The sequence below is a fragment of the Marmota marmota genome, unplaced genomic scaffold (assembly GCF_001458135.2).
Source record: "Marmota marmota marmota unplaced genomic scaffold, marMar, whole genome shotgun sequence".
In the NCBI taxonomy this organism is placed as follows: Eukaryota; Metazoa; Chordata; class Mammalia; order Rodentia; family Sciuridae; genus Marmota; species Marmota marmota.
The window spans coordinates 6,848,391-6,874,194 of record NW_026000016.1 but is presented as its reverse complement, the minus strand read 5'-3'; the positions used below and the strand labels follow the sequence as shown (position 1 = coordinate 6,874,194).

Below are 25,804 nucleotides of genomic sequence, written 5' to 3'. Positions count from 1 at the left end.
TTCCTTGATGAACATTGTTTGGGGTCCTCACGTGATTCCTTTTCTCCTTTTCACTTTTTATATGATAATGATCATAATAAACTCTTTGTTCCTCTCTTCCTCATCTATACTCACCTGACAAAATAAACGCTAGGCGTGAGCCCACTTTTATTCTCTGAAAGTGGCAGGCATACAGTTACTCGGGCACCTGAGCTGTTCCTTCCTTGAGGCATGCTCTTGTTTCACATAGCCACGTGGATGCACCCCCTCCTTCAGATTTCTGCTCAGTTGTGTCCCCGTCCCCTCCACTTAGAGTGGCAGCTCCCTTGCTCCTTCTCATTGCTTGTCCCTGAATCCTGCTCTGTTTTCTCCAGGCTGAGTGCCACCCTTTGGATGTTATACAGCCATGACCCATAGAACAAGGCCATGCTAGTCTCTAGCGTGTTCCCAGCACTTCACACAGCACCCAACATAGAGCGGGAGCTACAAATGAATGAATAAATAAGAGATAATGATTTTTCCTAAAGCGACTCTGAATTCTACATTTTAAGTTTCAGTTCCTATAAAGTGGCTTCTTCTTTTAAAAAAAAATCAATATTGGCCCTTTCACGGCCTTACAATTAGCGTGAGTAGATCACACAAACAGGATATCCACGATTTCCAATTAATCCAGAGGGAACACCTAAAAGGATCTAAGATACACAGCTGAAGACACTAACATAGCATATGAAGTCACCAATCAGAGATTAGAAGTCCCTCATGAGCCATCCCCCTAATGCAGGGAGAGCACATTTCCTGGCTTACGGGAAGGAGAGCTGGAGCCGGGGGAAGTGCCTCCTTCAGCCAGATTAGTTATTGGAAACTAGTTTCCTGGGGTCAGCCAGTTCTCCCAGACGGGAGAGTCTGTGGCTGTCTGGGATCTTCTCTAGGGGTGTGGGATCAGAGGAGATGGGCCCATAGCATCAGCTCTTGGCTTCTGCCTTCAACCCCTGCAGTGTACTTCAAGGAGCAATGGAGGAGAAATCGCCTTGGCCACCAGAGGATGGATACAACCCTCACTGCCAGCTGAAACACAGGTGAAGGAACCCCAGGGGAGGATCTTGGGTCGCAGTGAGCCATTCCAACTCTGCCCCATGCTCGCTCAGAGTGACTCACTAAGCAACTGCCAGCATTCCTCTCTGATATCACAACTGTGTTTGATTAGGATCTTGAGTGAAATAAGCCACTCGCTTCATTGGGAATGTCTCAGAGCTAAAAGTTTCTTTCTATGCATAATTAATATTCTACCTCTTTGAAGATAAATTCTATCTATCCTACTCTGCAAATGGATCATTTCCCCTTGGCTATTCCTATGTCATGTCTCTACCAAAAGTAAAATAAAATACAAGGGAAAAAAGAAAATATAAAGAATAAATCTGCGCTAAAAATGATTTACATTTTTATTCCCAGTGTGAAAAGCTCAAGAATGTTTTTAATGCGTGTCCAGCTTGAAACCCGCTGCAAATGTCTTACAACATTTTGTAACAGGCTTTTCCCATCTGTGCTGAAAGCAGCTGATGATTTAATGCAAATTGTTATTGTTTCACAATCTCCCAACGATCTTTTCTATTTTGGATTAGCATTTGGGGTCTCGTTTGCATCTGCTTCAGAAATGCAACTGCTGGGATTGGCTTTTTGCTGCGGCCATTCTGTGTTCTACAGTATCCTACATCCTTCATGTTTCAAGTTCTACTCATTTTTAAAAACATGTTCGCTATCTTCAATCTCATAAGACTCTTCATTTTCTCAACATTAAAACCTGGCTTTACTGCTCTCAGAACCTTAAACAGTGAAGCAAAGGAGGTATGACATGAAGCACTGGTCACCAAGAGACTGTGGTGGTGTCTGCAAATCCCTATGAAAGCCTGGCATTGTCTATTTCAATAGACATTTAAAATATATGATACACTGTGCCTAATGTGTGAATAAGTCATCATATGTATATGTAATTATTATATATATACACACATATATAATTTTTTCAAGAGTATATAAATAGTATTGTGATGAATAGAATTTATTTTCATGGCATTACTAATTTCACAGCTCTTTATACATTATGTTGTGCTTCTTGTCGCCATCAATAAAAAGCACGATTACCAACAAAAAAGGAAATTAATATTGTTGCAACACAATCTTTGATTTTGATAAAACCTTTGCATCGATCCCAGTGGCAGGTGACAGGACAAAGGGTTTTGTGTTTTGACTAGCTCACAAAATTCTGGAATCTCAGTTTTTTCAGGTATAAAATTGGACTATGATTTCAACCTTCTTCCAAGTGTCTGTGGACTCAAAAAGCAAAGATGAGAGTGTTTTGCAAATTATAAAAGGCTACATAAATAAAGAGACCAAATAAAGTGAGAAAACAGAGGCAGCTTGTAGACTCCGTTTGTGGGTTCAGATTTTATGGGAATGCTTTGGTTGCATGGACCATAGTGGGAGCTCCATGGGCTCCGGTGGATGACAAGTCAAGCAGATAAAATTCAGAAAAGTCAGGATACGAAGTTCAAAGTCAGGGCACGTGTAGGACAAATTCACTTTAAGGCTTCACAAGATGAGTTCAAAGGGTTGTTTTATTCCAAAATACCACGCATTCATTGGCCAGCCCTAATCTGATCCATCTCTGGTTGCAGGGCCGATGTTTTTGTCCATTTCATCTCAACATAAACAACCGTGATAAGTATGTTGCTGCTGACAACTAGAACTGAATAAAAGCAAGTCAGATATGAACTGAACCCTGAAACCAGATCATTAGCCAAGGTCACGATTGGTTTAGAAATTTGTGTTGTTTTCCTTCCTGTCACTTGCCAGCAATAGATGGCACTTTTCCCCCTTGTAGTTTGCAGTCGGCTGGGCCCTGAGCCATGTGAGACTGTTTTTAATGGCAAAACCTTCAAAGTTGTACTTAAAATATTTGCATCATAAAATCCCTCATGGAAGCCAAACTTCAGTTTCAGAAGGAGCCTTCTAGCAAGCAGCAGAACTTGCCTTCAGAGACAGAAGAAGAGTTCCTGCTAACAGCACCATCTTCCAGCAGCTGATCCATCCAGGTTGGTGACACCCAGGGAGAATCAGATCATGTGACGCATCCACAGTGTCCAGGAGCACACTCCAAATGGCTTTTCTAAGCCAACTGCTGAGATGACTCAGCAGTTCATTGAGCAATTCAGAAAGAGTGTTTTTTTCACACATTTAATTGATCCTGAGAGCAAATAAGTGCTAAGAAAGAAAATGAGTAATTGTTCTACCTCACTGTGGGAAGGCAAGTACTTTGTTTCTTGCATTTTTCTCATGTCCAGTATTTGATAGACCCATATGGAGAGGGGCAGGCTAAAGCACATAAAGTTTGCTTTCAAAAACATTAAAATCAGAAAATAATCTCAGCAGCTCAGGAGGATGAGGCAGGAGGATCACGAGTTCAAAGCCAGCCTCAGCAACTTAGCAAGGCCCTAAGCAACTCAGTGAGACCCTGTCTCAAAATAAAATACAAAAAGGGCTGGAATGTGGCTCAGTGGTTAAGTGCCGCTGGGTTCAATCCCTGGTACTAGGAAAAAAAATCAGAAAATAAAAACTGAACATTTAAATCTTAACATGGGAAAGGAAAAAAAATGTTCTTAAACAAAGGATGCCTAATCTTAAGGAATCCACAATGGACTCCTTTAAAAGTAGACTTCCTTACTATAGAATTTAGCCTAAAGAAATTAAATCTACTGACAAAAGGTACTCATAGATTTTTACCTTGTGGAATGGGATATGAACACTGAGAAAGAAGGAGAGGAGGAGGCATAAATGCTGGCTGGGAAGATAATTGGAGATAAGAACTCATCTAATGGGAAAATAAGTTCTTTCTATGTGGAAGGCAATAGCAATCTTCCCTTTTACCCATGAGCTCTGAAGCAGAATATCAGTTTCTTGTTTTTAAAAAGGGAAAAAGAAAACTTACAGTCAGAATTACAATCTTCATCCCCTACACATTTTTTTTAAAAAAGTCAATTTAATTCCATCAGCTTTTGTGATCTAATCATTACTCAGAGCTGAAGGTAGATTTCCATTAAAGCATCTCCGTCACTCTCACTTTCTGACCTGTGAACGCTCTTATTAGCTGCCTTATTAAGATGATACCCTGTCTCTGAAGTAAGAAAAGAAGATTATCTCCTTACCTGACATGTCATCATTGGAGTAATCTTTGTTCAAAAAAAAAAAAAGGAAGGAAAAAGAAAAGGAAAAAACAGAGCAATTAAACAGACATTTAAATTTATGGCACACTATGCTATCCAAAGGAGAATATTTATTGCTTGTACGTAGTTAGTATAACCTTACTAACTTATCCTTCCATGATTAGCAACCAAAACCAGAGACAAGTATTATCGGCTTAATCTTAGTTTGTTTTTGACTGGGGGGCAACATCTGAGCATAAAGGACTCATGAGTTAAAACAGGAACATATTAAAATAGACAAATATGGAATTAAGATGTTCTTTACATATGACACCTATGCCTGTATGTACAAATATGTATACCTTCAAATAAAAACACTGGAGGAGGGGGAGCAGTCTTGAGAGTGACCACCATATTTGGGTAAATCCGGAGCAATAACATGGGCAAAGAATCCACTGTGACGCCTGGTCTCTCACTTGTGGCCACCTCCTTCTCAGACTCATTCTGGTGAACAATCACAAAGAACATTCTGAGAAAGTGGTTTGTCTGTCTGAAATTTCCACCTATTTTCAAAAGGAATTTGGAATAATTGCCCCTACTTGACAAAAAAAAAAAAAAACACAAAAAAACAAACAAACAAAAAAAACATTTATTTGGCTTGCTCTTTGTGATTTGATATATTTGACTTTCTTGGTAGCAAACCTGAGAAGCCCATATCCTGGTTTCCTTCAGTGAGATTACTCTGTTAATTGGGGGATGCTTTGATCTCTGGGCTGCCTTTGTGCTTTTATTTTGGTACTAGGGGATTGAATTCAGGGGCATTCAATCACTGAGCCATATCCCCAGCCCTTTATATAGTTTATTTAGAGATAGGGTCTCGATGAGTTGCTTAAGGGTTTGCTAAATTGCTGAGGCTGGCTTTAAATTCCTGTTCCTCCTGCCTCAGCCTCCCCAGCCGCTGGGATTGCAGCTATGAGCTGATTTTGTTCTGACTACAAAGAAAGAAATGAGGGGCAGTTAAGTTAAATATGATACTTATATTATTGTTATGGATTAGATGAGTATTTCCTATAGGTCCGTGTGTTGAAGGCTTGGTCCCCAGGGTGGTGCTATTGGGAAGTTGTGGAATCTTTGAGAGGCAGAACCTAAGCGGTATGCCCTTGAAGGGGGACTGTGGATCCTGGTCTTTCTCCCTTTCTTTGCTTTCTGGCTCTTGATGTGAACACTGGCTTCAACACAGGCTCACACTCTGATGTCCTAATCAATGGGGTCACCCAATCTTTGACTTAAATCTCCAGTACTGTGAGCCAAAATAAACCTCTCTTCACTTCCTAAGGAGGCAGGGGTTCAGTATTTCATTATGTGGCTGTGATGCTAGTACAGTTAGGTAAGGCTGATTTTATAATTTATGCTTTTAATATAAATATCTATGGTCTTAATAGGCTAAGAGTGCTAATAATGTCATAAAGGAACTATCTTTTCCAAGGAATATCTGAGTTACTCAACTTCCATCCCTAGCCAAGTGTGGCCCACCTACCGGCCCGCTTTTGTGGAATCAGGGCTTCTCTCTGAGGGTGCTGGGCAGAGGCCAGTGCACATCTGGCCTGGCCTTCTCAGGGACATGCTTTCCTGGGTGATCCCCTCAAGTCCTTGTGAAGGAAGGGTTCTGGACCAGGGAAGTCAGTTCACTTAGACAGGACTGATTGATGGATAGGGTATATTTTCACTCCTACACTGACTCATCTCTCTTCCTACTTCTCTCCCCAGCGCGGCTCAAATTGTCAGTTTTAATTCACAAATCCCTTTGTGATTTGAGTCCCCACCACATTCTACATTACCTCTCCTGCTCTGCCTCTCACTGTCAGTTGAGACAAATAGTCTGTGAGTTTTGGCATTTGCAATGGGCCTCCTGGTCAGTGACAAAATCAACAAATCTGTCCATCTTCCCTTTCCACTTCCCCACACCTGCCATGTACATCAGAGCCCAAAAGGTGACATTTTCTTGGCTTGCCACGCACCCCTCCTTACTAAAGGTGACAGAACTTTGATTTAGTGACAAGATGAGGGCTGCCATGAAAACCAACTGATGCTGGGCACCCCCACAAACAGGGCATTTTGGATGGGTCCTTGCAAAGCATGACCTTAGGCTGGGAACCACATCTATATTTGTGCAGAGACACGCCTAGGGATGTATTGCCCTTCATGCCTTTGACTCACTGTACAAATTATTAATCCATCTAAAAGAAGTAGCAAAACATTGTTTTGTGATCTGGAAAATAAGATCCAGGTCAGTATAGGAAGGAGAGTCGAATTTGGACCTTTTTCTGGGCTTGCTGTAAGTGAGGCCAGAACTCACCAAAAATACCTGGCTTGCCAAAACAACCCCAAAAGGGCAAAGGGCAGCAATGGAAATATTATGTAGCTTACTGTATGATTCTTCTTTTATTCTGTCCTAGCATCTTGGCCCCTTCAGTTCAGAATTCTTCAGGCTTCTTTATGTTGCCTGGGTCTTCCAGTTGTCTATTAAGAAAGAGCTCCTGTCTTTTCCATCCCTCTCTCCTCAGGTGTTCAAATAAGTAATCAATCATCCATTTCCATGTGTGCACCCAAAAGTCATAAGAAATTTTCTACTTTCACTAAATATGAAAAAAAATCACATCTGTTAATATACTTAAAAAAAACAGCTAGGAGAGGTTCTACAGGAAAACTACAGACACCACAAAGAACAGGAAGAAATATGCCTTTTATTAGAAGTCTCATATGTACAGGGAAAGCTGTTTCTCACAGCTCAGGGAAGGCTGTGAGAAAGAGCCACTGTCATCCAAGGTCACCGTGCTTACATTGGTAACCCCATTTAAACATTGCTGCACATTATTAACAAATAGAACCATTACACAGAAATGCAAAAGAGACACAGGTATGTGTGGACACTTCACGTATTTTCTAAAAACAAGTCGACGCAAAAATACAATGTGCCAGTAAAAAAAAAAAAAAAAAAAAAAAAAGAATAGGCATATCAATACATGTCTTTTTTTTTTCTTCTTCTTTTTTGTTATACACGTTATGCTGAGCTTTCATCTCAAGCTTTTTTCACATCGGGATTCGCAGGCACTTTAGCAACCCAGCCATGGTTTACAATACAGAACGTTCAGACCGACAGATGAAAACAGGGAGCAACCGAGGGCCTTGTGACCTGCACGTGGGATAAAATATTGACACGAGAGCAATCTTTTGTTACTGTTTTGGGACACCATAATGTTCTCTGTGTAATGCGGAATGGCTTTTCCCTTATTTGTCTTTTATGTTTCATGGCAGAATTATTTAGAGACATGGTATCACCAGGCAGGGATACAGTATGTGGATATACTAGACAAATATCAGTTCCAACCGACCTTAAGAACTACAGAGAGATCCATTTTTAGAATTCAAAAATGACCAACTGATTTATCTTTGTCCCACTCTATGCCCTTCCTTCCACACTGTCACAACAAAAACTAACTAAAATAATAATTGGGATGTACTGGCCCATACTCCTCCTGAGAGAATTCTGTCTTCAGCTCCCCCCTCCCTCCACATGGTTCAAGGCAGGCCCAGTCCTTCCTCTACCTGGTTACTCCCATGTCCCTCGTTCCCTAAGCAGAGCTGTGCCATGTCAGGGACATGACTGAACAAGTGTATTTATAAACACAAGACTAGAATCATCGCTTTATTGGTAATGTTGAGTTATAAGGCAGTTACACAAGGACCCCCCTGATAACCAAATGGTGTTGGAATATGGCTTAGCTTCTTTAATACGATGATGGAACTTTCCTGATACAAGTTGCTGAGAAAGAGAAGGGAAACCCACGCTGATTACAAAGTTCTATAATTGACTGTGCTGTGAAGTACTGGCAAGTCCCAGTTTCTGGTGTATGTCATCCACTGTCATCCACCAGAAACTGAGATGTCCCCTCATAGCTAAGAGGGGAAAAAGAAGAATCAACAACACCTTCTTCAGCTTCATCTGTCACCCAAGTTGTATGGGACCATAACAACAAAGCCATGGATATCTTATGCATTAGGCCAAAATTCCCAGGTATTCCAGAGAGATGCAGAGGGTGTGGATGCCTCGAACAGATGATTGTCAGATGGTGGGAAATCCTTCCATGAAAGAGACACTTGAGACATAGCGGCAAAGACATTAAGGCCTTCCGTTTCTTTGCCCACACTGCTTAAAGGCACTGATACCAACAACAGAAATATTCCATAGTACCATCAAGGTTTTAAAAAACTCCCAAAATACAAGTCTTTGTATGAAAATGTCCTTTATTGCATGACATGAAGCATGTGTTCTCCTCGTGCTCAGGAATAGATGGGCCGCCCCTTCTCAGGAGTTTGGAGTCTGTTCAGTCTGGCAACCTGAGAAGGCGACGGGGGCACATCTTGCCGGAAGGGCCCCTTAGGAGGGGCATAGTTGGGGTCCTGGACTTTCTTATATGTGTCATAGTTGCTGGGTCCCTCAGGAGGAGGCTGCTTCTTCATCTGCTGTTCTTTCCGCCGCTGCTCCTGGCGGAGGAGCTCCTGGGTCTCAAGCATGACCCTGGCATTGAAGCCATGCCCTCCCAGGTAGCCATTTCTGGAGCCTTGGTAGCTGGAGTACCTGGGGTTCTCCTTGGCACTCTGGAAACCTTCACCAGGCGGGTAGTTCTGCTCCCAGGAATCCTGGGAGACAGAACTGGCGTTCTTCCTGCTTTGCCTAGAAAACAAAGACCAAAGGTTAGTGAGCAGGTTGAGAGAAGTGAAGAGAGGAAAGGAAAGGGGAAGGAATGGGTGGAATCAGTATTTTCACGTTTTGACAAATTTTACCCTGTACGAATTGTGCACTAGACACTATGATAGGAACTGGAGAATTGCAAGACGACTGTCCTCAGCAAGCTCAGCGTTTCCAAAGAGTCAACAAACACAGAACAAGAGAGAGAAAAACAGATTCGGCAGTTATTTGGAAATAGGGCTCTCCTCCTGCATCTGGCGAGGTACTATCTGCCCTGCTTAGGGTAACAATATCTCCTGCAATTTAGACACATTGGCAAGAATGGGAGTATTAGAGATTTGGCAGCATCAACTATAGCAATAATTGCTGCTTGCTTTAGGATGTTACAATTCAATTCTAAACAAGCAAAACAAATATTTTACACAGCTGCCACCATAGTGCCAGAAATGCTAGCTAATATGAAGTACATGTAATGGATTACAATAGAGTTCAGTTATGTAATATTTAAGTCTAAATTCCTTTGTGATTAAAAATGCAACAGGCAGCCCTTAAAGGCCCACTTTCAAGTTCTATATGTCAGCAACTGGCACTATTCAGAGCACAAGCCCATCGGGATGGGAGAGCCTGAAGCCTGAAGGGTAAGCACTATTTTCTTACACACTTTGCCTTCACCAAGGGCCAGGGCAACCGACTTAACTCACTTTGTCACCCTAGGATTGAGAAATAAATCAGTCATCCAGAAATTTCAAATTTGAATCATTTCTACAATAAAGTTGCACATGATTTTCAGGAAACATCATTGTTTCGAAACATCTTTAATTTACTATCAAGTCCCAAGATGCTTTTATGAATTTACAATAAGATTGGCTATGATAAAGTAAAACAATTTTGTGCCAGGAAGGAAGACATGCCCTAATTTTTTGTCTTGAAAATGGAAGATGGGGGAAGAGACGATTGAGTACTAAACCAAAATATATTGCTCCATTTATCAATAAGAAAATCATTTGGCGACAGTATGCACGGCTCAGCCTTTTGCATCAACACACACAACACGGCTGAATGTTCAAAAAGACTCCTGCCTGAGGAAGGAAAATAAGGTCTGGGAAGCCACTGGGTTTCCCACAGGAATGGAGCAATTTGCATTTTTGAACATTTCAAACTGCCAGCAATATGGTTTGGGATGGAATCTGCCCATTTTCCATATGGCCTAAAATGTAGCTGGGGATGTTTTCAAAATGGAAAATGAACTTAATGTCCAGTACCACCTCTGGATCTAACTATGATTAATTAGACAGTCTACAGGAGACCTATCTGGCCCTCTTTTAGTAAGAGTCAGGCCATTTGTACAATCAGCCCAGGCAAGAATCCTTAGATTTTATGGAAGAGTTTATTTGCCTGAAGCACTGATTATCTTCACTTAAAAAGTCATAAATTAATCTGCCTAGAGACGTGAATGATGGAAAGTGTCAGCAAGAAACCAGGGATTTGACATTAATCATGAAACTTTAATTAAAACAACGAACTTGTTACTGATATCTGAGCAACAAGGGGGGATTCCTTTATGAGTTGGTTATCAATCTAGAGATAATCAGAAATAGACTGCAGAAATTTCAACTCTTTTTCATTCCTGTCCTACTGAGACCCACGAATGCCCTTCCTTCCCAACTCCTGAGGCCTGGGGTGTCACTTTAGGGTGGCTATGCACCACTGAGTTCAATTTTGGATGATCCCAGAAAGATATAGTCTTGCTATATTTAAATGCATTGAGAATTCACTAAGGTTTGTTAGGGGTAGAAATTATGATGATGTGGGAGAATGAATTTCTCATAGCTTAAATTTTCTTCAAATTAATCAGTATAAGGAAGGAAGCAAACTGCCCTGAGGTTTGAAAGAATGTATATGGGGAAAATGCACAGACCCACATGTGCACACACAACACCCACACTTACATACACCCAAACTTTCTCAGGAGGGAAGCTACTGTTATCAATAAACACTTGATTAAGGAAAGGATGAACAATGAGTTGATTGAAGAGATCAAGAAAAGAAAGCAGGGCCTGGGGCTGGGGCTCAGCAGTAGCACACTTGCCTGGCATGTTGAGGCACTGGGTTCTATTCTCAGCACCTCATATAAATAAATAAAAATAAATATAGGTCTATCAACAACTAAAAAATATTTTTTTTTAAAAAAGGAAGCAGACAATAGGAGTTTCCGACATTAGAAAACTAGACATTCAGGCACCAGGGTACAGGGGGAGAGTGGCTGAAGAACAGACAAAATGGGTTCAGATCCTAAAACTGCCATATGTCAGCCACGTGGCCCAGGGGAAGTTATGCTCTCTGGATCCAAGTTAGCTCCCCTGTTAAATGGGCATATAATAAAGTCGTGGGGGGAAATAAATTTAATGTCACCCATGTAAAGTGCTTAGAAAAGTGAATAATGTGCCTTTAGTATTGGAGAAGCAATTTGAACACAAAGTTACTTTTCCTTTCAAGAGGTGGCTCTCAGTTTTAGGGGGCATCTTTTGGACCACAGTAAAAGGCTAAAAAACACTATTAATTTTCCCTTCCTTGGTTAGAAGTAAAGATCATGGAGCAGAGAAAGATACTGGAGAATAAGTAATGAACCTATAGTAAGGAAGGACCACTCCATACCACTTCCACAGAAGAAGTCCTTGCTTGGAGACTGAGGTTATCCCTGCTGCCCCAGGATCCCTCAGCCAAAGGTCACAGGTGCCAACAGCAAAAAGCATCAATTTCCTTTCATCAGATTTCTTTACAAGCAACATCTAGGTTTCTTTGGTCCCACAAAGAGCCCACTGGAGATTCTGGAATCCACTTAACACACATATCCAGGTTTGGCAATAATCACCTCCGAATGTTTACAGTGACCTCCCATAAGGCCTGAAGCCCATTGTCATGGAGAGGACATAAACCAAAGATCTGAAGACCTTAGAAAAGGACTTAGGAGGACAAGAAGGATGAAGAGAGAAAAAGACCAAAGCTGAAAAGCTGACAAGCAGGCTGTAGATGTAACAAATGGGCCTGGGGGGAAGAACATGTGAGGGCACAGAGAGGCAGCTGGCGGGGAGGCATGCACAGCAGAGCCGTTCGGCAGACATGCAGCCAAGGCAAGGGAGAAAGAAAAGGAAACTTCAAGCAGGAAAAGAAAACAGGAGGAGTATTGAATCAAGGATCCTAAGTGCCCTTCTATCATCGACTTTGCCTGCACGCACCTCTGCTCACTGTGACAGCTGCCTTCTGGGTACTAAGGTAAGGAACTAATTTAGGAATCAAAAAAAGGAAAACATCCTAGCCTGATTGAGAATTAAGTGTGGGGCCATTCAGGTCCCCTTTCCTCCCAAACTAGTGTTACCACCTGGCTAGTGTTTCTCATTGACATTTCAAAATGTGACTGAATTCTGCCCATGGATTTCCTTAATTACAGTTAGAATTTACAAACTAGTCTGGCCCATATACATTCCTCTAATTCAAACCACCTTATCTAATGCAACTGATACCAAGACTTGACCATTTGTTTTACTTTATGCTCCACTTTGTAACTGCATGTTTGTGTGTGTGTGTGTGTGTGTGTGTGTGTGTGAAATCTTTTTGGTTTCAAATGCCATACCAACTTGTTTAGACAAAACTCTGCTAATTGTCAACATCCGAAAGGCAGAGGTCAAGTGTCTCTGAAGAATAGCACATGTCAGAAACTTGGACATGACCCAAGCTCATGTAGGTTGTTCCAAGTCCCCCTCTGACCTGCTGGTTGAGTCCTTCACCTTCCTTCAGATGGCTGCGCCACACACAGCCTGCTTTAAGTGGTACTACTCTGCAAGGAAAGAAGCTGGGGTAGGGCTGTCCATTTCTTACCTTCCTCACAAATACCAAGATCCACACTGAGAAGTTATTCTTAAAAGAAGAGAATCGGGAGAACATGATGCAGAAGGCTCCCAACCCCTTTTGCCAAAACTCACGTAACTATTTTGGGGATGTCTGCTTTTCTCATATCTAAATAGAATACAATGACTAAAAATAGGGAGCTACAATTAGCCCAGAGGGAAAGTTTCTTTTTTATTGTGTAAAACTCTAAAAAGCAGTAGTACTAGTAATCACAGAAGCACCTCTCTTGTGTTTGTACATGTGAGCAGTCCTACTAGTGCTGGGAGTGGGGGTGTGTGTGAGGGACAAGGCAAGAAGGAAGAGGTGTGTGGAGCAGTGGGGTATATGGGTGGTAAAGGAGGGGTAAAGAATGAAGAGGGGCACAGCAGTGTAACTATGGTTGACAGCCATTAACTGAATATTTCAAAGTAGCTAATAGGATTGGGAATGCTTCAAACATAAATGATGTATACATCTGAGATGATACTCATGCCAGTTATCCTGCTCTGATCATTGCACATTACAAATATGCATAAAAGGTCACCTTGTACACCATAAATATGTACAATTACTATGTGGTAATTAATGTTAATTAATTAAAAAAACACAGTGAAGGGGGGAAGAAGACTTGAATAACAGGCTCAGTTCAGACTATAAGAGCTACTTTGGAATGGGGTCAGGGCAAGCTCTGTGGGATCACCTCACTGACATTCTTCCTCTTCCCAGTCCTCAGATCCTAGTATCTCTCTTCCTTCCTAAAGGTCCTGCTTTCCAGGCCCTCCCCACCAGCATCTCTCCTATCTCCTTTCCTTAGTCCTTTACATTTTTCAAGTTCCTTCTCTCATTATACATACTTTGTTATAGTTCTCCCTCCTTTCTTATAAATACTCTTAAACACCCTGAACTATACGAAGCCAACATTTTACCAATACAAACAAGAGCAAGGGCCCTGCAACTCCATTCACACAAGCCATGTGCCATGGCTCACCTATGTGGCTATAGAGTCAGGGCCACACCAAGTATGTCTATTCATCCACAAGATCGTGCCCACCTTTTCTCTTGAATACAAGCCAAACAAGTTGGGAGAAGGGAAACCTTGTGCATGGTGCTTAGCATTTGATACAGTGGCCCCTTCTTCCGTATTCTAAGCTCAGGAGAACTTTACACCTAATAACACCCGGTACTTGGGAACAAAAGCTCTCGGTAGCAAGGTGGGCCTTATAAAATAATGATTTAGGGCATGTGCAAGTTTGGGTTTAAATTATGGCAAAAGAACTTGGCTAGCTGTGTGAACTTGGGGGAAGTTTCATTTCTCTGAGCTGTTTCCTTACAAAATAAGATGATTTCCAAAGACCTCTCAAGAACTGAACTTCAATAACTCTTAGCTAGAGTGGCCTAAATAACTGCTGGTGGGTAATCTTTCTACTTAAAAAACAATTTATTGCTCAAAGGAGATAGAGCCTTATGGATTGAAAAAGAACAACTAAACAAGTCAGTTCTTGGTGGATGACACTTGTCCTGGCGGACACTTCCATTCAAACTCATGTTCCCTTGGCTGACCCCTGTCAACGTGAAATCCCTCATGGCTGTTATGGTGATTGTTTAATATTTAAGGGGACTCACCATAGTAGAAATCGGAATATGACTTTTACACGGTCAGTCAAGTACACACAGATAAACATTTGCCTCCTCACAAAATTGTTTCCTTCAAATTCATAAAAGGCTACTTGACATCAATATGGCAATCCGATCTTTTGATACTCAAAATGTATTTGTCTCCTGGTTTTGAAACAGGACAACCAATGTGTATAACCATTGTGACTACACTAATGACTTGTTTGGGGAAGTCTGAAAAGTTGAATGTTTTTCAGCACTTTTATTATTAACTATGTATTGCCTGGAAGAAATACTTCCATGGCTCTCAGTGGAAGTAATCAGTGGAAGTCAGTCTTGGAGATGAGTCACCTGAGAGCTTTCCAGTTATTTCACAGAGAACAGCTGGAACATGGGTGTCTTTCCTGGGGAGCTCAGTACACAACCTTTCTTGGTTGTCAGCTAAGGAGTGGACCACCCGGGACTCTGTGTTTCCACACTGAGCAAAAGCAGGAATAGCAGGACCGTAAGGGGGCTGGGGACATGAGGGCATCTTCTGCTATACTGTAAATGTTACATTTCTCCCCCAGCTGGTGGTTACATGAATGTGTAGAGAGGCAAAGCTCATTTGCTGTACATTTAAGATTGGTGCACTGAAAATATGTACTTCACTGAAATCACATTACACTTCAATAAAAAGCTAAAAAAATGCCTTTATATTCTTTTTTAATTATATTTTTGAATTTCAAAAACTAAAGGCATGTTTCAAGGATCTAAGATATGCTCTCCCAGAATATTAAACAAAAAACCCTGTTAAGAGTCTACTGATCACACAAAAGTTAAGTGAACAGAGCATTCATCCCCTTCTCTCTTTTTACCAAGCTCTAGCTGTATAATCCATTATTTATCCAAGTTACCTATGAGCCAAGCAAAAGAAGAGTTATCATTACATTTTTCAGATATTGGAAATTTTTTCTGCAGCCACAGGGAAAATGGCAGAGCCAACACTAGAACCCAGGTCAGGCCCCTGAGCCCAGTCTTCCATGTGTCATGCTGCTTCCCTTTTGGTTATGGAGCTGTTGGGTAAAAATGTAGGCATCTTCTGAAATACGTTTCTTTCTAGTCTTGTCATATGCTAAGATATGCTCTCCCTGAGCTAAGCAACCATCCATTTACAATTCTGCTGTGACTGCAGAGGAGGGTTGGAGAAGCCAGTGCAATTTGGAAAGGAGTGTTTTTTGCAAGGCCTGGTCAGACCTCAAGACCTAGCCACCAGTGCTTACCGAGGCAGGGAACTGTACTGGCGCTGGGCCTGCTGGAAGCTCTCACGTTCCTCTTGCCGCTGCCGCTGCGCCTGCACTTCTACGGACACAGAGTGCCTGCCACTCTGTGCTGCTGGCCGGGAGCTGGGCTGCAGGAGAGAAGCACAGTTCCTTATCAAGACCGGAACTACAACACACATCAAGTGACTGTTTACTCAACTGTACTTTTTTTTTTTCTTTTTTGGCATTGGTGGGTATGAAAACCCACACCATGCCTATGCCAGCAAGCGCTCTATCACTGAACCGCACACCAGCCCCCAATTTCAATTCTTATAAATTGCATTAAGAAATATTTTGTAAATTCTGGGAATTCCTCCCCCCCCCCCCCCGCAGATGAAGTTTCTTTGAGAAAAGGGGTATGTAATTGCCCTTCAGAGCCCCCAGTACTTCATCTTAAATTTTGATTTTGGCTTCAGTACAGGTTTAAACTGGAGGAATCAATCCTGCTAATCTTCTCAATAAGGTTTGTGAAATACGGACATGAGATACGAGTTTACATCCCTTGTGGATACAGCAAGTTCAGGAAAGTAAGTTGCTCCCAAGACTAGAAGATGGTAATGCCAAAAAATAATAATTTGCTGCAGTAACTCCAAAAGTCCACACTTGAAAGTTGGCTGTTGTTACGGTTTAGATATGGGCTGTGCCCCAAAAGCTTGTGTGTGAGACAATGCAAGAATGCTCAGAGGTGAAATGATTGGACTATAAGAGCCAATATCTAATCAGTAGATTAGTCCATTGATGAATTAACCCGGTGGTAACTATAGGCAGATAGGGCATGGCTGGAGGAAGTCGTTCACTTGGAGTGTGCCTTTAGGGTTTATATTTTATGCCTGGGGAGCAGAGTGCTCTTGGGCACACATTCCCTTGCTCACCTCCCCCTGCCTTTCCTGGTTGCCAAGTTCTAAGCTGCTTCCCTCTTCCATACCCTTCTTCCATGATGCTCTGCCTCACCTCAAGCCCAAATCTATGGAGTCAGCTGACCCAACTGTGGACTGAACCTTTGAAACCGTGAGCCAAAATAGACTTTTCCTTTTCTAAGTTGTTTCTGCCTGGTCTTTTGGTCACAGCAACACAAAGGCTAACTAGAACAATTGTGCTGGTGAATTTTGGGGGTATTTATGTATATTCAGTCTAGCAGTAGGAAGCCATATAAGTCATTCCCTCTTCACTACCAGAAGCTAGGACCTAAAGAGAGATTTTCAATTCTCCTGGCTTGGTCAGTTTGGTCAGCAGGTCATCTTTTGATTGGTACTTTTCACCAAAACTGGATTATTCAATTTGCACTGTGTTGTATAAATGGAGGCCCTGAGAATGTTTCCAGTTCTCACTGACAGTTGTTAGCTTACTCTCTAGATCTGGTCTTTGGAAATGAAAGTATCTCTGCTTGAAACAGAAGGCGATACCTCTAAGATAACAAAACATCCAGCAACAGTTTATCATTGCATCCAGGGCCAGTGCCCTTAAGTCATCCTTCCCGGCACTTGCTAACCTCTGTTCCCCCTTGTGTTGAGCAACATCGTGCAAGAGGCATATCTACATGAAGAATGTCTGCTAAGAACATGTTATTGATTTTCTTCTGGAGTTGAAAGCCAGTGGCAGACTTTGACTCAATAATAATTTTCTAAAATAAAAAAATCTTAGTATTCATTTGGACAGTAGTTAAGGTAACATGTCTCCTCTGGTTGGCTTTTGTTCGAACAGAAATCAAACGGCATCTATTGTTCTCTTTCTGCCAGGCCAGCATTATCTTATTTGTTGGTAAGCAATAATGAGGCAATATCCAGGACAAAAATTTCCAAGCATATGGGTATAGTCAGTGAGCATATTAAAAAATATCCTGATACCAAAATAATGTGTGTAAAGATTAGGCTTTATAATACCCTGGTCTCTACTAGTCGATGTTTATAACCACACTCATTGGGACAAATGTGTGTTCAGAGACTCACTCCACAACTCAGTTCAAATAACACATCAGTGGTGCCTTCAGCAAGAAAAACACTTCTCTGAGTGAGATTCTGCTTATGCAAACAAAGCATCAACCAGTTGTTCATCAACTCCATTCAAGGAGACAGACATTTACTTCCATTACACTTGCTGAGACTCACCAAATAGGCTACCGAACTGTTTTGCTGTTTTTGGGGAGCCAGGGGAAGCTTGAGGGAAGCCACTGGACAGAGAGAAAGCAAAGCAAGAAGGCACTACACAGCTCCCAGTACACTTTCACAAAGAACCGCACTTTCCTTTCCTTTTCACTCAGCATAAGCCATCTACATGTGTCAAGCCGACTTGAAGGATGTGGCATTCTGCAGCAGGATTTAGTAACCAGCTTTGTAAGCTCATGCTGTTCTGTGACACACTGCTTGCAGAGATGTGAAAAGAAAATGCAAGGTCTTGTAGAAATTTCAGGTGTATTTTTAAGCTTTTTCTCTAAGTAGCCTGAAATTTTTGTTCTGACAGAGAAAAAAAAAGAAGTTGAAGGGTTTTTGTTTCCTAAACTGTGTGTTTTCTGACACTGTTCAGCTCAAAGCCAGCTGCAAGCATCTTCTTGGATCCTGATGAATTCTAGTAATGAAATTATCAGCATTTGGGGCCCATAAACTTTAATTGAGTGAATGAATCTGGTATTAGCAAAATGACATATTTCATGCTACCAGGCTTGATATCATGAAATATGAATATCAGTTTCATCATTAGTATCTTATTCCATTTTTCTTTCCAGTGCATGCAAAGGGTAGGTCAGTTAAGATAATTACCGTTATCTTTAAGATGAAACTCTAATAGGCCACACATTTCAAGGAAGATTGCATTCACAACCATCCCATAGCAGCAACTCAATAAAATCATTCTGGCAAGTTTTACACTTGGCCTGAATTTAAAAAAAAAAAAAAAAAAAAAAAGACCTCTCTATTCACGATTTCAATGAAGACCTCATAAGCATGTAAATTATGGGAAGTTTTATAATTGATAATCCTACTTTTAAATACAATGACTTCAGTTCCTATGGCAGAGACAAATTCATACGTCTGAGTGCAAAAGTCACAAAATTAAAGAAATAAACCTTACAAACTGCATATTTTCAAGGAAAGCACTATTGATGACTATAACACTATGTAATAACTGCACATGGAAATGCATGTGTAGACATACTTGTGATAGTCCTGGGGATTCTTCAGACAATGAGGTGAGGCTCTGTTTTAGAAGTACAAATTACAAATAACCCAGGCCTTGTTTCTGATGGGATAGGTTACAAAAAAATAACCTTATAAATGAGAAAAAAATGTTAAGAATGCCAATTCCAGAATAATAGTGGAAGGTTTAAAACAGAAATAAATATGATTATTATATAGTACTCTGGAATCTCTTCATGCCTTATTTTTAAAACCACAAGTAAAAAATATTCATGTTGCCTTTGAAATAAGGGAGCTACAAAAGTTCTTCACTATGATTATAAAGAGATAATATTTGAAATTTGAGAAGACTAGACAATTTTGGTATCACTTTGTGTAATAAATATCTTCCATGTAGAGTTTCACTGAGTTAAGTCACTAACTAAGCATCTCTCAACTAATTAAAATCATTCTTATTTTTCCAAAATAAAAATGGAACATACAAAAATAAAAATGCAAAATAGTTAATATGCTAACGAATAAAAATAAATATAACAGTACAAAGTTTCAGTACTAATTAGATATAGGTAACATTGTAAGACTCTTTTTTTACAGCTTGCTATAGAAGTATATGTTCATAATAAAATCATTACTTGTTTACTAACATTTACATAAAATATTCAATAATCTTTATAATAACCATTTTTCTTCATTAAGATAAGAAAAATAGTATATACATATGTGCATATGTCTATATAGATACACAAATATAAATGATCAATTGGAGTTGGCTTTCTATAAAATTATGAATAATAACAAATCTCCAAATTTTTATATATGACCCAGGGCATATATACAAAACAAAATAATAGGCTGACACGGTGGTGCACGCCTATAATCCCAGCAGCTTGGGAGGAGGATCACGAGTTCAAAGCCAGCCTCAGCAATTTAGAGAGGTGCTAAGCAACTCAGTGAGACCCTGTCTCTAATAAAATACAAAATAGGGCTGGGGATGTGGCTCAGTGGTCGAGTGTCCCTGAGTTCAATCCCTAGTACCCATCCAATAAATAAACAAACAAATAAATAATAAAATACAGAAAAGTTACTGTGCTTTGGATGTAAACCTATCATGAATGATTATGATGAGAATAGTTGATGATAAAAATAATAATAAAATCATCAATGATATCCCTTTAAGATTGAGAATCCTTATTTTGGCAATCCCAATGTTTTATGACTCTAATATGAATTTCATAATCTGATAAAATGGCAATTTAAAGATTTGGTACAGGGTAGAAATAATATTTATGCACCAAACCATGTAAAGAGTATAAACTATTTCCTTAAAAGTGATCATTGATAATAGTGGCAATTATTTTCTATGGTAGACTTCTTACAACATTTAATCAAAACAATGTCCACTTCTGTCTATCTGCCCTGGCTTCTTAGCCCTCTGCCCCATCACAGCAATTAAATTGTTGTGGGTTCTGAATGTTGAAAATCTTAATTGCTACGGAGAACCTGAGCCATGGCTTAAAAATATCTGCAGAGCATATTCATTTCCCTCGTAAAGATTTTATATTTGCACATTTGGGTTTTGACACTGTATTTGTCTTTTTCTCATCTTTCTCATTAGTGCTTGGGTCTGTTTGATTTCCACACCTTAATCAACAAGTATGTTGAAAATCAAAGAGAAACTCTACAGAACAAGCCAGGCCCTCTAGGTCAGGTGCTAATGGCAGTCAAAGGCTCCTTCATGAGCTCCTGCCACCCTAACCCTCTGTGGTGGAATGGCCTATGGGTCATGGGAGGTTTGGCTGGGGGAAGAGGTCATGGTGCTAAAAATGAAGGGATCTACTTTGTAGAAGCATAGAGGCTCTCTCTATGGGCAAAGGGTACCCCTTTGCAAAAAGAATGGTTTCTTCCAGGTCTGTTTCTAAGGCAGGTGATTGCCACCCAGTTTGAGCTGGGGTCATGAAATCAGAATTTTTTGGAGTCACAGCATGGAAGCCACTATGAAGAAATGACAGCAGATACCTTTCAAGTCTTAAAAAAGAGGAAAACAAAAGGAAGACCACAATTTTCTCAAATCCCTAGGCATAGAGAGGCAATCTAGGAGCATAGAGTGGCTGCTCACTGTAATTGTCTTGCCAATTAAAAGAGGCAAAACCCTAAAAGGGGTAAGAAGAGCTATTAAGGTCCAGGAAAATGGAGGAAAGTGCAGATTTTGTTATTTGTTTAAAGACAGCAAGGAAGAAAGCAAGCTCGGGGGAGAAGAGGATATTCATGGTGCAGAGTGTCAATTTTCTACCTGAAGGACTAAACTACTTTCACTACCAACCTGGGATGGAAAGGATTTAGCAATATAGCTATTAAAGGATCCATTATCCCATCTATCAATCGTCTCAGCCAGCAAGTTTTCTTGTGGGCAACACTCATATCTGCAAAGTTTTAACAGCATACTGTACTTATGTGTGTAGCCTGCAATTTAATTCTTTTAAAAGCAATGCTAAGTTCTGTCCATATCTGAGCTATGTAATAATAGCCCTAACCTCAGCTATTGTTCCATTATCTTAAGACAGATTGAAAGCAACTTGCTGCTTTATTTAGATTGCACCTGGCACTCTGAGAGGTAGAAGTTGCTTTTCCTTCTTCTTACTCAACTTGGGGGAGAATTGACTTCAATTATGGAGCTGAGGAAATTTTCTGGGCCTATGCTCATCTAAAGACTTTTTGTGCCACAAATCAGCTCCCTCAGGCCCAAACATTATTTTGAACAAAGGCCCATGAGCAGGTGCATTCTATACTGCTAGAGTTTGTGCAGCTCATTTTCAAAATAGATGAATTGAAAAGGGCTACTTGGATAAATTTTCTGCAGCATCCTACCCTTTATGTAAAATAATTGGCTTGGATATTTTTCTATGTGACACATCTGGTTGCACTTTGTGTGTGGGCATTTCTAACAAGCATGACAATTTCGACTAATATGGTCTAAGTTGTACACACAGCTTGAAGATGAGTTTGTGGCTCCATAAGGCTAAAATGATTACAAACCATTCCAATGGGTGAGATCATGCTCTCATCCTTTCCAAACACAGTGACCTTGCAAGGTCAGAAGACATAGGGGAAGAGGAGAAAGGAGTCCAAGATACTCAAAGCTCATTTTGTAAAATGGCTAATAAAAACCATATACCAAATTACGTTTGGAACTGAGCAGCTCTTACTAAGGTAACAATGAGAATTGGTATGAAAATTAATACACTAAGCAGAATTATAGTCACTTTAAGCTCATTTACATGATCAGTAGAATGGAAAGTCCACAGCAAGATCCCAATTGTTTAGATATTAAAAAAAAAGAAAAGGTCAACTTCCGACCCACAATTTAGGAAATTATTCCTTTCCTAAGGTAATAAGCCTGTCATCCAAGTAATAATTCCCTGCTCACTCATTACAGGAAACAATAATATAAGCCAAGTTGTCTGTCTAAAAGTTCCAATGGTATTTTGATAGACAAAAATTTGGCCTATGACCTTCAGTAGTGAGTTTCCAAATGTACAAGATTATCTCAAATGTTTTCCCTAGAACAACTGCTCATATTAAGTAGACAACATAAAAATACATGTCAATATATTCACTGCTCTTATTGAAAAGAATCTTATTTAAAAACTTCCAAAACACAGATTTTGAATGACTTTGACTTCTCTTAATGAAAAGCATTTCAGCAATGCTAAGATGTAGGAAACCCTCATTTAGCCTGGAACTTGGAGGTTTTGCATGTGATACAATGTCACCAATCAGATACAAATTCATGAACCTTGGTTCCCAAAGATATGTCATTCTACTTCTCAAACTTAGGTATTTAAAATATATTCCAAGAGGGTTTCTTTCAAACTTTTCCTGTCTACCTAAAACTGGTATGGGCCTCTCTTCTGTGTATCTGTCCCAGGCTTACGCATCATGTCCCTTCGATATTGTACAGTGTCCTTCTTTGTATCAGCTCCACTGTGGTTTTCTAAGGACAATCTTTCTTTCCTGTTCTTGTTCTTAGTATTAAGCATAATACTGAACCATAGTAAACCCTAATAAACTTGATAAATTAAATAATTTGTTAAAAAAAAAAAACAGACAAATGTTGTAAAGATGCTGGTTGGAAATCCACACTCTCCAGTAGAGTAAAATGGCCTAATGCTGCTCTCCATGGTAGAGTATGGGAATGATAAGCCATTGTGTGTGTGACAACTGTTTCCACCTGCAGTTGCTGTTTTCTTCGGGTTAACAATATGCTCTTCATTCTTCTCAGTTCCTTTATGCAAATATACATCATTAAGAACATATTTACCATATATCACCAAAAAAATCCTGCCTTAAAAAACCTAGTGGGAGTAGATGGAGTGGATTATGTCAAATGATAGGAGGAGATGAAAACAATTCTGTCCTGTTGCTACCATGGAAATGACTTGATTTACTTAATCATCTAGAAAAATAAACTAAATGCCTTAGGAAAAAATACCACAAACTGCACTATTGTCGCAGAAGACAATTCGATATTTTCATTGATATTAGGCTTGCTAAACTTGTTTTTCAACCTCCCCAAATAAGGCAAAGGATTGATTTCATGAGTTATTTTTACTCCAGGATGCTGTTTGCACATTGCCAGTTGCCTGTTTTAAGGTCCCTTTTTCCTTACCTAAAGTGAATTCTTTCAACCTAGTACTACTTTCCTTCTTCTCCTTTCACCTCGAAATTAATCTTCCTCAACTCCACTATAATTATTAAATCCCTTAATCAGAAAACTTTATGGGTTTCTTGCTTTATGTAATTTATTGGGGATGTCAGGTATTAGGACCAAAAGGATCTCAAAGACCATCCAGACTCTAGAACAGTGTGCCTCTTAATGTTGGAGGCTTGCTAAAATGCAGTTCCTTGGGCCCCACCCACAGAGGTTCTCATCTAATGGGTCTGAAGCAGGGTGCGAGAATGTGTGTTTCCAATGGGTTTCCAGGCAACAACTGAAGATCTGATCTATGGAGAACACTTCAAGAAGATCTGATCCTGAAAGCAATTAACTAGATCCGCAGTGGCCTCTGCATTCAACTAGCGGAGCTCTGCCTGTATCTGCTTTGCACACCTAACTGCCTTTTTTCATATGATCACAGGGTTTAGTATCTATCACCTGCTCTAATCTTCCTGACTTAACAAATAAGAAAACTGAAGCCTGGAGGGCCGGGCCAACTAGCTAGTGGATCAGTGTTCTGTTTTGGTACCATCCCTTTTCCAACTTTTAATCTAGCATCAAAGCCTCCTACTACTTTTCTACCTTTAATCTCTACTTCCCTTTAAAATAAAGCTAACCCTCAATTCTGCTTCAGCAGGATGGTTTATACTTCTACAAATAAAATAGGATCATTTGTTTTTACTTCAAATCTTTTGCCCCTAGCTTCTCAAAAACTTAGTGTAATTAATTCTACTCCTGACACTTTATCCAAACTGGACTCATCAACTTTATTGGCACTAATGTCTGTTTCTGTAATTTTCATGCACAAAAGACATGTCTTAGATCTCAACATTATCCAGAACTTTGGCACCTTCAAGATCTTGGAATCCAAAAATATACAGTGTTTTGACTATAACCTCCTAGACTTGAAAATCCCTAAATTTCCAATCACTCTTTCATACTCCCAAGCTCTCAGGCAATCCTTCCTTGAGGTACACTTGTCACCCTGCCCAGATTAGGTGAAGCTGCACCAGTATCTCACCAGGACTCCAGAATGACTTCCTTAACTTTTTGCCATGCCTATCTTACCACTCGCCATCAGAGAATTAATCTACAGATTCATTTTTCTTTTTTCCCATTCCTCTAAGCATTTTTAGTCATGGTTATCTTACTATGTTGATTGGACTATGGAATACCCAGACATAGATTTTTCTACCTTAATCAGCTTATTTATTTGTCTCTAACTGACTCACTCTCAAAAATCCTCATCATCTCAAACTCAAGTCTGCTCTATTCACAAAGATGCCATCATTTCTAGGATAAAATAGAAGAAAAGGACACAGGTCTGGTATTGAGAAAAACATTTGAAATTTTGTTCCAGAAAGATCACTCTGGAAGCTGTGCAGAGAGGATAGACTGGAATAGAGATGTAAATGGATAAATGAGAGTGATTTAACAATACCCAAGGGGAATGAGGGAGAATTGAGACTCAAGAATCAAGAATTATTAAACACTGTACTTTGTGCCTCACCGACACAAATAGAGATAGATGTGTTCAACTTAGTTTGGCTCTTGATTCTGATGTTTCTATAGAAAAATATTTACTAAAGTTAATAAAAATACACAGTTGAGAGCATGAATATTTTTGCTATGTCTTGTCATAAGGCTAATTAAACCTATTATGCAATGGACAGATGGTGGAACAAGATATAAAATGAAATTAGCAATGATGAAACCCAGATGGAAATGAGGAAAAGGTCAATATGTTAAAAGGTCAAAGGAATTTGGCTCCATCTTGTCTCATTTCTTAAAGGACTGAGATCATAGCTTTGGGTCCTTTACTGCAGGGAAGCTGTAGGACTTTCGTTGTGCTGAAGAGCCATATACTAACCCATGGTTGTTCAAAGCTGTAGGTGCGTCGCCGATCTTCCACATCTTCATCTTGCTTTGCCTGCTGAAACTCTTGCCGCAGACGCTGTATCCGATCATGGTTGCTAGGAGTTGATCGGTTGCTGGAAGAGACAAGGGGCAACAATGAACACCTGTCAGAAATATGATCTGTGAACTGCAGTTGCTAGGGAAAATGGCAACTTGCTGTGAAAGGATGTTATTTAAGAGGAAGTGAGTTTTTAAAACTGTATCTGGACTAATGTTTTCATCTTGTTCTTAGGATTGGTGCTTATTGCAGTTATTTCAGACAGATATCAAAGAGGATATATGGTATTTTTAGATATTCCTCCCTCCCCCCCCCCCCCCCC

The 25,804-nt window shown here is 40.1% G+C and overlaps 1 protein-coding gene and 1 long non-coding RNA gene across 22 annotated transcripts in view; one reads left to right on the top strand and one right to left on the bottom strand.

Moving 5' to 3' along the window:
* The first annotated feature begins 784 nt into the window (after positions 1-784).
* The window catches only part of LOC125618434, a 72,694-nt gene continuing 47,674 nt past the window's right edge, over positions 785-25,804 (top strand). For both annotated transcript variants that reach the window (XR_007349697.1, XR_007349696.1), the window contains exons 1-2: positions 785-1,055; positions 2,970-3,068. This is a non-coding gene — a long non-coding RNA (uncharacterized LOC125618434). The remainder of the gene's footprint in view (positions 1,056-2,969; positions 3,069-25,804) is intronic.
* Pard3 (par-3 family cell polarity regulator) overlaps positions 6,900-25,804 on the bottom strand; it is a 626,126-nt gene continuing 607,221 nt past the window's right edge. For all 20 annotated transcript variants that reach the window (XM_048809090.1, XM_015483461.2, XM_015483455.2 and 17 more), the window contains 3 exons: positions 25,438-25,558; positions 15,687-15,814; positions 6,900-8,910 (listed from right to left, as the gene is read on the bottom strand). In XM_048809090.1, the coding sequence (XP_048665047.1) occupies positions 8,517-8,910; positions 15,687-15,814; positions 25,438-25,558 (643 nt within the window). In that variant the 3' untranslated portion in view covers positions 6,900-8,516. The remainder of the gene's footprint in view (positions 8,911-15,686; positions 15,815-25,437; positions 25,559-25,804) is intronic.